A 12,682-nucleotide genomic window follows, 5' to 3' on the forward strand; every position below is an offset into this window, starting at 1 on the left:
AACTGAAGAAAGGAGCAATCCTGAGATCTGAAGTTTAGGGTGTGAAACATAGTGAAAGACCACCCCACAGCTCCACATAAAGGAGGTTTTGAACAAACACTCTGAGCTGGACAAGACAAAAAGAGCGGGTGCCCGAGGACTCACCGAGAGGCATGATGGAGAGGTATTTGCCGCGAAACTTGCTTGCGATGGTTATCTCCTGCCAGAGCGTCCAGCCTCGTCTGGAAAACACATGGTGAGCGGCAGCAGGAGGGTGGTGACTCACCTGAGGAAGAGGGGCTTATTTGAACAGGATGTCGGAGTGCTGCATTTCGCAGCTTTGCACATTATCACTGCCTCCAGCAGCACAGAAGTTGTTCCCGTCTGCGTCTCTGTATCTGTCCGTCTGTATCTCTGCGCGTGAACTATCAGGACTCACCTGCTCGCACAGGGACCGATAGCCGTACTCATCCATCCGGTCGAGCTCATAGGTCTCGCCCAGCAGGGGGTTGAAAGGCTTGGCAGTGCGGTGCACCGTGGTCGAGTACGAGGACACGGAGAAGGCCGCCACGTAGCACAGCTGCTCCAGGGAGCTCTCGCACCTGGCGGCCTTGTCCAGCAGCTCGTGGTACTCCAGGTCCTCCGTGAGCCTCTGCAGCATAGACAGCGGCTCGTTGAAGTTCACCTGCGGAAGTAGGCAGCTTGTCTCAGCCGATTTGTTTGTAACTGCAATGGACTGCAGTCACCAGTTCTCTGTCAATACCAACGGAGATCCCAATGCTGTCACACAAAAACATACACGGTTCCTTTTCGCTGAAATTCTTTGCATTCTTAGTAAACTGTAGACGTACAGTAGTGAGGGAACCTCTCACAGACGTATGGGCTTTGGAGGGTCACTGGCCAAAAACGGTCTTGCACCCTCAATACCGTGGTTCACAACCAATCTGCCATGTCTACATCTTCATCTGTAGTCTTACTGTATGTACAAGTAGTGAGGTATTCTTATGTGTAAAAATTTTAATTTATTTCAAATTGCATTGTCTTCACTGACTCTTGTACTTTCAAAATTTCTGTTTTGCAGAGGGAAAATGACCTGCGTTTCTGCTGGTCGCCATTAGTTGGCAGCAAAATGCACTCAGAATATGAACTGAAAACAAAACAGGAGTCATTCCTGCGTTTGGTGATGGATCAACGTGAGAAACAGTCCGCGATGGTATTAAGTTAGAGTTTGGGGAGAGTATGTAATTTTTTCCAGTTATTTAAATTGTTTTAATGTTTTTTTTGAATATAAAAAAAAAAAACATTCAAATGAAAAGTCTTACATTCATTACATTACGTTTATTCATTTAGCTGACGCTTTTCTCCAAAGCAACTCAAAATGTTGAAGTATTTGCAATTTTTTTACCCATTTTAACAGCTGGATAATTTTACCAGAGCAACTGAGGTTAAGTACCTTGCTCAACGTTACTACAGCTGGAAGCGCAATTTGAACTTGCAACGTTGCGGTCCGAAAACAGCAGCTCTAATCACTACGCTACCAGCTGTCCCTATCTTACAAAGTATTTTATTTACTGCAGTGTGTTCAATATTTTTACATAACCTTAAGCACAAATAATTTTTTATTAAGCTTTTACTGATTGTGTAGATAATAAAGTTGAAAGCTGATGAACACTGGACATATTTATGTGACAAACAGGTCAAAAGCAGTGAAGGGGGATTTGTGCAGGTGACATGTTTTGCCTCCAGTTATTTTACACAACTTGAATCACAACCTGTGCTTCTGGGATACAGGAGACCACCATGACCCTAACCATGCACTGGACAAGCGGTCACAGATAATTGGTCACGGCACACTTGCATGTGCACGCATGCACACGCACACACACACAGAGACTCTGCAAGAAGCTTCTCTCACAGGCATGGGGATTTTGGAGAGCTCTTTGCCAATGCAGTTCTTCATGATGCTCCACAGGTTGAGCGAGTAGTTGGGCTTGTCCGGGATTCGGCTCCGTCTCCTCCTGCGCAGCTGCACCTCCTTCCCAGATGACAGGTCATTACAAGTTGGGGACACCTGGGATAAGCACTCGGACAACAAGATGCAACGACACACACCGCGATGCGAGCCAGAGCAACGTGACATCGTTACAAGTGACTCAGAAGGCAATACAAGCAAAGACAACTCCCCTCCCCAAAAAATAAAGGAGAGAAAAGGTGGACTGCTGCAGAGTTTGGCTCCATTATGCCAAATGTACTTTTTTCCACCAGCGTCCCATATGACAGCTCCTAATTTACAGTGCTGGAACACACACACACACACACACACACACACACACACACACACACACACTGAAGGCAGACCACTCATGGATAATTCCAGAAAACAGAGCGTCGTGCTTCTGTCATCAAGAGGTGGAGCTCTGGACTGCCGATGTGGACACGGTTATGAGCAGCCATAGAGCAGGGCGCTGCTGGGGACGCACGCAGCTGGAACAAGGTAGACCCCAGGGGTGTGAGTTCACCTATGTGGGGGAGTCACTGAGTGCTCTCCCGACACGGCCAAACACAGGGACCGCTCACAGCAGCACTCGCCCCAACAAACTGCGCCCACCATGTGCCTGCGTCCTGTGAACGGTACACTCGGAACCATAGGGCACGTGTGTTCTGTGCCATTTGTCACGGCTAGTGCTAATAAGGAAAACACGGTTTCTCATGCCTATAAATAGCGCGAAGAGGGTCACAGTGTCGCCCGGAGAGGGGCTGCGCAGGGAATTCTCTCACCATTCTCTCTAATACTGGTTAGCGTGACCGACAAACCACTTTCAGCATCCGGGGTGTTGTTAGAAACAATCTGAGGATGAAAGTGGTTTGTCGGTCACGCTAAAACCCTACACAGAGAGAAACCCTACACAGAGAGGGGGTGGGTTGCGGTCCGTTACATCACGTCACGCTCATCTCGAATCGAAAAGTGCACGGCTTCTGAAAAGCAGGCTTCACTGTGTATTGTCCAAGCAACTCTGCTTGAAGTGTGTATACACTGCATCTATACCTGACTGAATAGACAGGGTCCTTGCGTTATGAACGCTGGAGTCACAAATTCCCAAGGATACAAACATTTTCCATTTATTTATTTTTCACTTCCTTTTCTTCGCTTGGAACAATTCCCTGCCGAGTTAATGAATCAATCAGATCACAAATTCTAGATGCTTATGCAATAAATGTGTCAACAGTCAACATTAACTGGCACCATATTTTAATTTTGATGTCAGAATTTTAGTCACTTTAAAAGTAGTTTTAATTTTAATGTAATGTTAAAATTAAAATTTTAAGTATACTGTATTTGATATTTTTACATCATGTACACAGGAAATAAACTGAGTTGAATCTCTGTTGCTACAAGTGTTGCGTAACAGTCTGTTTATTGTTATGTTTTCCTTATTGTACACATAATAAAGCAAACCGAAAGTGGCTACACGCTGACGTATGTTACAAATGTTGTTTTAACTAAATAAAACATAATACAATTAAAATCCTGAGAAACACTGGCATTCTGTCCATAGCACTTCCTGCATCATGCCCAATATTTCCAAGATAGGCTTCGGAACAGTGACCCTGTGCAACCAAACGGTTGATGAAAATGGAGTAAAGCCTTACAGCAAACTTTTAATCAATCAGAGTTTTACCTGAGGGTTTTAAAAATGTGTACAGGTTTGTTGATTGTGACACAGTGGTTGGATTTACGTACAAATCAAGTTATGAACAGATTTCCGGTCCCACTTGTGTTTGCATGTTGAGGACCCGGTGTATTCATATTTCCGCCACCAGTGATGGATGAATTCACTGTCTTCTGAATTCAAGTGAACGAGACACAGGTTCTTGTCCATGATTGTCCCATGCCACCCCCGAAAAACTGGGTAAATGTCACTCTTTGCCCTCATCTCTGTCTGCAAAATGATCTAGCAATGCGGAAGTTCATTTTGACACAAATAAAGGCCAAGGAAGCCCTATTTATTTTTAAATTTACACTTTTAGGGGGGTAGGACAAAGGAGAGATATTTTTGTGCCTTTTTCATAGCCACTCAAAGGAAAAGGCCTTTCAAGGTGTGATTTAAGGGTTCTTATGAAATTATCTATTTATTTCCATCTACAAGTACTAAAACAAAGCCAACAAACCTACAGCTGCTATAAATAAATATTACTGCATAGGTTTGATTTGTGGATTTGGTTTTGAAGGTAGTAAATAAATGGGGAACAAACTGCTGCAAACACAAGTACAGAAGGGTAAATTTAAAGGTGATGTAAACTAATTAGCACCGTGACCAAAATATGTGCCCAAGAGCTGATGTCCCCAGAGGAAGCGGATGTGATGAGTGGCGCCAACAAAGCGACTCTCTCCTCAGATGGACACCCACCCCTACACTGTGAATGACCGACTTCACCATGATGCTTAGGAACAACACACATCCTACATACACTCATGGAAAGGCAGAAAATGAACAACTATCTCTGATCATTTCATTTGGCTCAATACCTTTATCAGAAATTGTCATTCACCTTTACAGGCTACTTACATGTAAATTCAACTATAGACACTACATTTGCTTGAATTAATTCAATTCGTTTCACATGGGTTTTAAATTTATTCATTCAACTGACACTTTTCTCCAAAGTGAGTCACAATTTTAACTTACTTACAGTTATTTACAAATTTATACAGCTTGGTAATTTTACTGGAGCAATTTATAGTTAGTACCTTTCTCATGGGTACTACAACTGGGGGATGAGATTTGAACCTGCGACTTTTGGGTTCAAAAGCAACAGCTCTAACCACTACCCTACCATTAAACGTAACGGGACAGGAGAAAGTGGATAAGATGACCCAGCCGGAGGTACTTACATTGTCCTCCTGGTGCCAGTCATTGGGTTGTCCTCCACTCGCCCCACTCAGGTTGCTCACAGAGCGCCTGCAACACACAGAAGCAGGTTGGAGGCACACGTGACACGCGCACACACAGGCCACACAAACTATATGGAGAATGCAGAACCGCGATGCTGCTGCAAGGAAGGAGAAGAGGCAGAGCACAATTTTTGAAACAGAACTGAACAAGGCAGAAAAAGGTCCCTGCAGAGCCACGCAGATTAGATGACGAGTCCTGGCAAGGAAGTGGGCGTCCCGCTGTGCCTCCCTTAGCGCGGCTGGAGGAACTGATCCGGGGGCGTTGGCGTCTGGAGCCGCTAATTGCCTGGTGAACGATGTGGCCGCCGACCCGACAAGCTCATTAAAAAGTCGCAGGCGAGCATGGGTGATCTCCTGCCAGGTGATGCCTCACCGATCATCCACATGCGCTGCGGAGAGGCTGAGGCGCTCATGCCAAGGTCCGGTCGCCCACGCAGAGTGAACGTCACCGCCTGGGCGGGACTCACCTGTGCTGGGTGTGGTCAGTGGCGGTCACAGTGATAAAGGCAGGGGAGTCCTCCATGGCATCAAAATACTCCGTATCCTCATCTTCATCACTTGCCTCCCCTTTCTGTGGCCGCTCGCTACCAGCTGCTGAGATGCGGGGACACACACTATCAGACTCTAACTTTGAGTCTTATGCAGCACCATGGCAATAGTGTCAAACATGGCAACAACACAGTAAATACTGCTGCGGTGTGGACCAACTGAAGCAGACACGTCTGCAGGGGGTGTCTCTACTGCCTGAGAACAAGGTACCTTCTACTGGCCAAGTGTGTTTGCAGGGACAGGGACAATGATGTGGCACATGTTCACCCAGTCATATTTACTGTAAAAAAAAAAAAAAGTCTGAAGAAAATGCAGGCACAGATGTTCCTCCACTTGCGAAGTGCAGCTTCCAACCTCCCAAACATATGACGACGGTCCCATACACCTTATTACGTTATGTTCAAGGCCCGATATTTTTGAGCTGTCTAATCGCGACAGCTCCGTCTGCTGCCGCAAGACACTTGATTTCTTATCGACTCTGTGCGTCTATCAGCGGTGTTTTTAATTTACAAAAATGTTGATTTATTTACAGAATATTTCATTTGTGATTCCATTCAAAGTTCCTTTTTTTTTTTTTTTTAACAGCTAGCAAGCAAAAAAGTTTGTGTTCTGGGGATGCAAAAAAGGAAAAGAAAATAGATTTAGAAATAAAAGTGGAAATAATAGTGCAGCATTAAAATATAATTTAAATACTGTAATATATATTACTTTATATTAGTATAACTAACATGAATAATGTATAAAACTAGAAAAAAATATGTCTTGCTATACAAGGTAGCGGGGGGGTGTGGTGGCGCAGTGGGTTTGGCCTGTGCCTGCTCTCTGGTGGGTCTGTGGGTCGAGTACCAGTTGGGGTGCCTTGCGACAGGCTAGCGTCCCGTCCTGGGAGCATCCCCTCCACCTCCAGCCCTGTGCCCTGCATTGCCGGGTTAGGCTCTGGCTCACCGCAACCCTGCTCGGGAGAAGCGGTTTCAGTCAGCGTGTGTGTGCACGTGTGTGTATACAAAGTAGCGTTCATGCAAGTCAATTCTTTATACCTCCCTACTGTTCACATAATAGAGTGTAAGAGGCTCTGTGACTTGTCACAAAGTCGATTTAGGACCAGGTCATCGGAACAGAACCTCCACACAAGTGGAGGACCACCTGTAAATACTGTTGGAATAGCAGAGTAGTTAACAGCCATGTGCGTGGGAATGTCTACACTGTATGAGAGAAGAGCAGGACTGAAATTATGCGTTAAGTGTAGTAGGTGACATGTCAGTAAATGTAGTACGTTAAGGTAAATGCTGTGCACCCCCTGCACTCAGAGATGCTTCCATGGTTAAGCGGTACGACTCGTGTCAATAGGGAGCGCGGACCCCAACCCCTCGGGTGCTCTCTCACCCTTTTCTGGGGCGGGTGCGGTGGGCGTGCTGGCGGACAGGGCGGGAGCTTCCCTCCAGGCCCTCTCCAAGCTGTTGTGCTGCTTGGCTAGCTGCTCAATGGTCTCCTCCAGGCGGATGCGCTGCTCACGCTCATGCTGCAGTGCGCGCTGCCATCTCCGGCTGTGCGTCTCTGCTAGGTCCAGGAAGTCGCGGCAGGCCTGCACCGGGGATACCGGTAAGGATGGGTCACAGGAATGTGGGCAGAGCTGAGCATCACTAGGGTAAAGTTGGAATATTTGTGAAAAGTTGATTATTCTTCACACTGTTGACTGAGCACAAATAATATATGCACTGCTTCCATAACTTATGAGCACAGCTGGACCACATGAAGTCTGTCTACAGCTTCATTTTTTTTTTTTCCGTAAATCCAAGGTCACTTTTACGACTAATTCACCATACAGATGTCGCTTGCGCTATCTGTTCATTAAGTTGTGTAACAACCTCAGAGAAAGCTATAATCTCCGTAGCCCTTATTTTTCTTTTCTTATTAGCTTCATTCAACATTGAAATTAACTTAATTTAGCAAAAATAAAATCCTGTCACTCACACGTGTCTGCAACGTTCGTCACAGCAAGTTCAAACTTTGTGACTTGGAGGTTCCGAACACAAGGATCCGGGGCGTTCCAGAAAAACTTCATCCGACATTCAAAGCATTCCTTGAATATTTATATTTTCTGCACTTTTTGGTTCAAGGACATGGTGATGAGGAACCAGCAGGGGAAGTAGGGGACACATAGTCTCTCTCTCTCGCTCTCTCTCTCTCTCTCTCTCTCTCACACACACACACACACACACACACACACACAGGTGGGTGACTTCAATCAGATGACTTGACTCAAGTTTGGCTTAAGTTGCAAATTTTTCAGACTCGAGACTGACTCGACAGTACATTAAAAGGCCTGACTCGACTTGGACTGGGTAATCTGTGACTTGGGACCTGAGTTGAACTTTGAAGACTTCATATTCTGGTTTCCCTTTCAGACCCCCTTCGTTCCTGATCTCCTGACAGCTGCACAGACTTGTACTACATGACCGGTGACGATCACCTTTGTCTTTCATTCTACCAATTCCATCAGTTCCATCCATGGCTACTTGTATCACGTGTGTCTGCAGAACAGGTGATGCTGGACGCACCGACTGCTTTAACAGTCGTGTCTGCATCTCAAGGTCTTTGTTGGTGAAGGTAGATACGTCCAAGAGTGAGAAAGTCGTAGGTGAGAAAATGAGTCTTACCTCGAGGGGAGCCTCAGCTGCTCTGGCCTCAAGTCTCCCACCGACTTCTCCATATAAGCAGCACATGAACTCACTTCCCCATGGGGACGCACATGAATGTTCCACTTCTTTTCAGCTATAGAGGGGGTTCCCATTTTCTAGGTAACTTTCGAAAAGTGTCTTTTTTGGCGACGGTCAGCACTTGGTGAGTCACTGTGCATACGCAGCTAAAGCGAGCCACAGCCGGCAGCGACAAACTTACGGCAAACTCTTCAACGCGGTAAAACTCCAGTACGTGCGTGGCGGTGAGCGTCTCTCTACATTTGCATGTCTTGCCAATGCTTTTCTCCAAAACGACTTACAGCGACAAGCTCATGTTTTATACACAGCGGCATCATTTCTACTAGAGCACCTCAGGGTAAGTACCTTACTCAAAGGTAACACAGCAGGAGGTGGGACTACAAAGTGGTGGTTCTGACCACTGTGTTAAATGCTGCCTTCAGAGTTAGTGGAAGTGACAACTTCTACCAGCTGGTGGTGTAGTTGTTAGAGCTACTGCTTTTAGACCCAAAGATTACAAGTTCAAATTGCACTGCCAGCTGTAGGACCCCTGAGCAAGGTATTTACCATAATTTGCACCAGTAAAATTGTCCAGCTGAAAAAACATTGGTGTAGCTTAACACTAAGTCGCTTTGGAAAAAAGCATCAACTAAATGAATAAATGCAAACGTAAGTGTGTCCCACAACATAGAGTTTGGATACGTGCACACAGTTACTAAAGCACAGCACGTGTGGTCCGTGACACCTAGAGAGGTGACGTATGAATATCGAGAACAGTAAATGGTGCGGGACAACAGCTTGGGAAGGAAATGGATCCAAAAGAGAGGGGCTTCAAAACCCATCACATATGATAGAAGGGATTCAGCTGCTCTGAGGGACAGAGGGAGTTCAATCTATCACACTAAAGTCAAAAGCGAAAGCCGACTTGAGTCCTGCCGCTTGAAACTTATAACCTGCTTTCACATGACATGAAATTGTGGGTATTACAAATCGCAGAGTCGCGTGATGAATGCGACATAAGTCATTTCCCCTCTTCCTCACATGATCATGAGCACGACCTCTCTCGGTCACCCTGGGATCCAACAGACCGTTGCAATCGCCTGCCTCGTTACTGCAGTCAGCAAAAGTCTACTGCTGTTTCTGCTACATTATGTCCACTTATTAATGTTCCTTGCAGAGTAAAATACCGTGACATGGTTCTATACCTCAACGCACACTGATTAAAGTGCGTGAGCGGTTTGTCATGCTGGAGAGCCATCCGTGAAACAAGCAGAATGAACGTATTCACTGATTAAATTGAGTCTTTAGAGATGGGCAGCGAAGAAAAAGGCTGCTGGCTCAAGCGCCCCTGTTGTGTCCATAACTGGTGTTATCAGGCAAAATATCACACTGCACAAACATTTTCAAACTGAGGACTTGAAGGTTTGCAATCCCATTGACTGTGATACAGGACTAAGAAGAGGGCATCATTATGGAAAAAAGAAGATTTTTCATCTCACATGGTTAAGCTATTTCCAGTTATTTGCTCATTTATACATCTTGATCAGTGGATACCAGGGGATGGAATGTGAATCTGGGTCCTTCAAGTGCAAGGCGACAATCTCTTTCCACCATACATTTAAGTTTTAATAATTATTTAAATAATATCAAAATCCATAGGCTTCTGTGGTTGGTGCCAACTGACTGGAGGTTTTGTTCTTCTGGATTTAAACCGCGTATGGGACATTGGTTCCAACGTTTCGCTTCTCTTGGAAGAATCGTTAGGGTGTGACCACCTCATTTAACCTCTATAAGATGCGGTCACACCCTGACGATGCTTCCAACAAGAGAAGCGAAACGTTGGAACCAATGTCCCATACGCGGTTTAATCCAGAAGAACAAAACCACCAGTTATTTAAATAATGTAAGCAGCTGTGAACTGGAGGGCAGTGACACCCTGGCAGGGGGCAGAGTTACTGTGATGGACAGCTCTGCAGCACTCCTCCTGTCAGGATCTAGTAGAACAGTGACGACCAGCTGACGTCAATGGAATGAAATCATGGAGGACTTTATAGCAGCTGGCGTGAGGACTCCATGAGGGGACTGCTTGGGGGGATCTGGTTTGGTTCTTGTTCATCGTCTCCCTGAAAAGATCCAGGGCCCCATCTTGGGCTCTTTGGCTGGTTTTGGTATTATTTCAAATATCTTTGTTCAATGATTTACTGTCAAACATTTGTTAGTAATGCCACTCGGCATGAGCAAAAGTGTAGTGTCTGTGCGCCCTGTAAAGCTAAAGACATGGGCAGTCATGTTGTGAACTTTATTCCTGACTATCATAAACGCATGTGAGCTGAAGTATCAATGTATCTCTGTCCAGGGTGTACCTTGTGTTGCATCCTAGACACCCTAACATGGTGATTTCATGGGATGAATTAAAGCCATGATCTGAGGGATGGATGTTTGTATTTTAATCAAACGATCAGCATGGATCTCCAGAATTCTCCTAGTTTCTCACCACTGACCTATTACATTTACTGTGCCTTACTGTACTGTACAGTGCTGCTGCTGTAGGACATCCAGCACACCTCTCATTCCAGGTGGTGGGGGTGGGCAGCTCCTCTGTAATTACATTTTAATAAGTTTCAGGGTGCCTTGGGGACTGTTTATTGCCTCACTCAAAGATTTCTGTGGCGAGAGCAATAAACGAGGCTGAACGCAGTCCGGAGAGCGGTTCTCCTGGGTGACTGTGAGGGGGGCCATTCATCAGCGTAGCAGACAGGCCGCTGGAGCACCTGGCAACCCTCCTCGCTCCAGTCAGCACCTTGGCGGACCTCAGCGGACCTCAGCACTCCCACTCAGGATTCTGTAACTGATGGGCCATGTGAAATGCGGAACTCTGGCATGTTCTCTCTCTCTGACAAGCTTTCCCCCACATCTGTATATTTTACCATTTTATACATTTCTCTCTGGAGCAGCTTACAATGTTCAGTTCATGCACTGATTTACACAGTTATACAGCTAGGTAATTTTTACTGGAGAAATTTAGGGCAAGTACCTTGCTTAAGCTCACTACAGCAGGAGGTTAAGAATCGAACCCGCGTCCTTCAAGTGCAAGGACGCTGCTCTTACCGTTACTCTACTGTTATTCTAAATAACAGGCTACCTTCCGCCAGACGCCTGAGCCGTCAGGTGGTAGAAACCAACTCAAGGCTAACAGATCTTTCATGTGTCACAGCACACAAGGTAAAACCTCACTGATCTCTCCTGAAAGGTCTGTGCCTCAAAATACCACACTTTCACAAACTCATCTTTGGAAATCCTAAATAGGAAGCGATTTCCTTCGAAGAGAACAGAAACACAACACAAACTACATACAAGGTCTCAGGGATGGAGGTGGGTGACTCAGAAGAAGGACCATTAGCGGTGTACAGGCACCATCCTGTTCACCATGATGAACCCTGGGAATCAGCAGCAGGTGGTCTACTAGCTAGAGCTACCATCTTCTACTTGTTGAACCCACGTTCAAACTTCCTTGACCAAGATCTTTACTCCAAATAGCACCGGGAAAAATTGCCCAGCTGCATAAATGGGTAAATTATTGCAAGTAGCTCAGTGTGCCAATCTAACACGGTAACTTGCCTTGGAGAAAAATATCTGCTCAATGTGCAAATGTACAGTAAATGGAAACTTCAGATGTACTCATTTCCCAGCATTCCCTAGCCTTGGCATTAGTGTGGCTCCACACCTAATGTAGTGTGACCTGGCTTTGTGGGCCCTTCTGTCGCATTGCTGCAGGTAAACAGCTGCTTTGCAGAAGGACAAACCGAGTGCACCATACATGTCTAACATCAGTTACTAGTAATAACATCCGTGAGCCTCCTTCCCCTGCAGCCTACATGATCACACCGTTACTAGCGTTTGTGTTCTACGGAGGAACCCACTCTGCGCTTGAGTGCTACCCCTCCCCGAAACAACAACACAAGATTAAAGCGCAACAAACCTCAGCGACTCGGCGGTTTCACATCTGACTTGTACAGGAAGGCGTCCCTCGTTTGACGGGGTCGAGGTGGCTTTTGGAATGGGGGGCACACCGCAGCGCTATTCTTGTCCCACCTCATGCCAGATCTGATGTCAGTCCTAAATTAGCACAGAACACCTTCCCATGCTGCTCTGCACACTACAGCCCCATCCTCACCCAGTCGCCATTTCTCCATCACTTTGGGGACATCAAATTCATTCATCACATTCATTCACTCATCCCTAGATCACTCACCGATCTCCAGCAAGGAGCCATAAAGCTCTATAATTAGTCCTCATGCTGCTGAGCTTTTACTCATCTCTCGTGGTCTGGAAGGTACTAAATTTCCTCTGCCCTACTGCGTTTCACAGCCCCTTTCGTGTCTCGAAATAAGTTCAGTCATTCTGTGCATGTTATATGCTGTTGCAACCTAGGGCAGCTTCCTTCTGGGGACTAAGAGTGTTCATTCATTCATTCATTCACTCACTCACTCACTCACTCACATCC

General features: G+C 45.9%; 1 protein-coding gene across 5 annotated transcripts in view; it reads right to left on the minus strand.

Moving 5' to 3' along the window:
* The window catches only part of osbp2b (oxysterol binding protein 2b), a 53,074-nt gene that overhangs the window by 6,652 nt on the left and 33,740 nt on the right, over positions 1-12,682 (minus strand). For 2 of the 5 annotated variants that reach the window (XM_018749074.2, XM_018749076.2), the window contains exons 4-9: positions 6,866-7,064; positions 5,401-5,527; positions 4,874-4,940; positions 1,895-2,014; positions 419-664; positions 145-265 (exon numbers count right to left, since the gene is read on the minus strand). In XM_018749074.2, the coding sequence (XP_018604590.2) occupies positions 145-265; positions 419-664; positions 1,895-2,014; positions 4,874-4,940; positions 5,401-5,527; positions 6,866-7,064 (880 nt within the window). Of the gene's footprint in view, positions 1-144; positions 266-418; positions 665-1,894; positions 2,051-4,873; positions 4,941-5,400; positions 5,528-6,865; positions 7,065-8,139; positions 8,726-12,682 lie in introns of those variants that run through there. The other 3 variants (XM_018749077.2, XM_018749075.2, XM_018749078.2) reach the window with 3 other exon arrangements.

This window comes from Scleropages formosus, chromosome 19 (genome assembly GCF_900964775.1).
Source record: "Scleropages formosus chromosome 19, fSclFor1.1, whole genome shotgun sequence".
NCBI lineage: Eukaryota > Metazoa > Chordata > Actinopteri > Osteoglossiformes > Osteoglossidae > Scleropages > Scleropages formosus.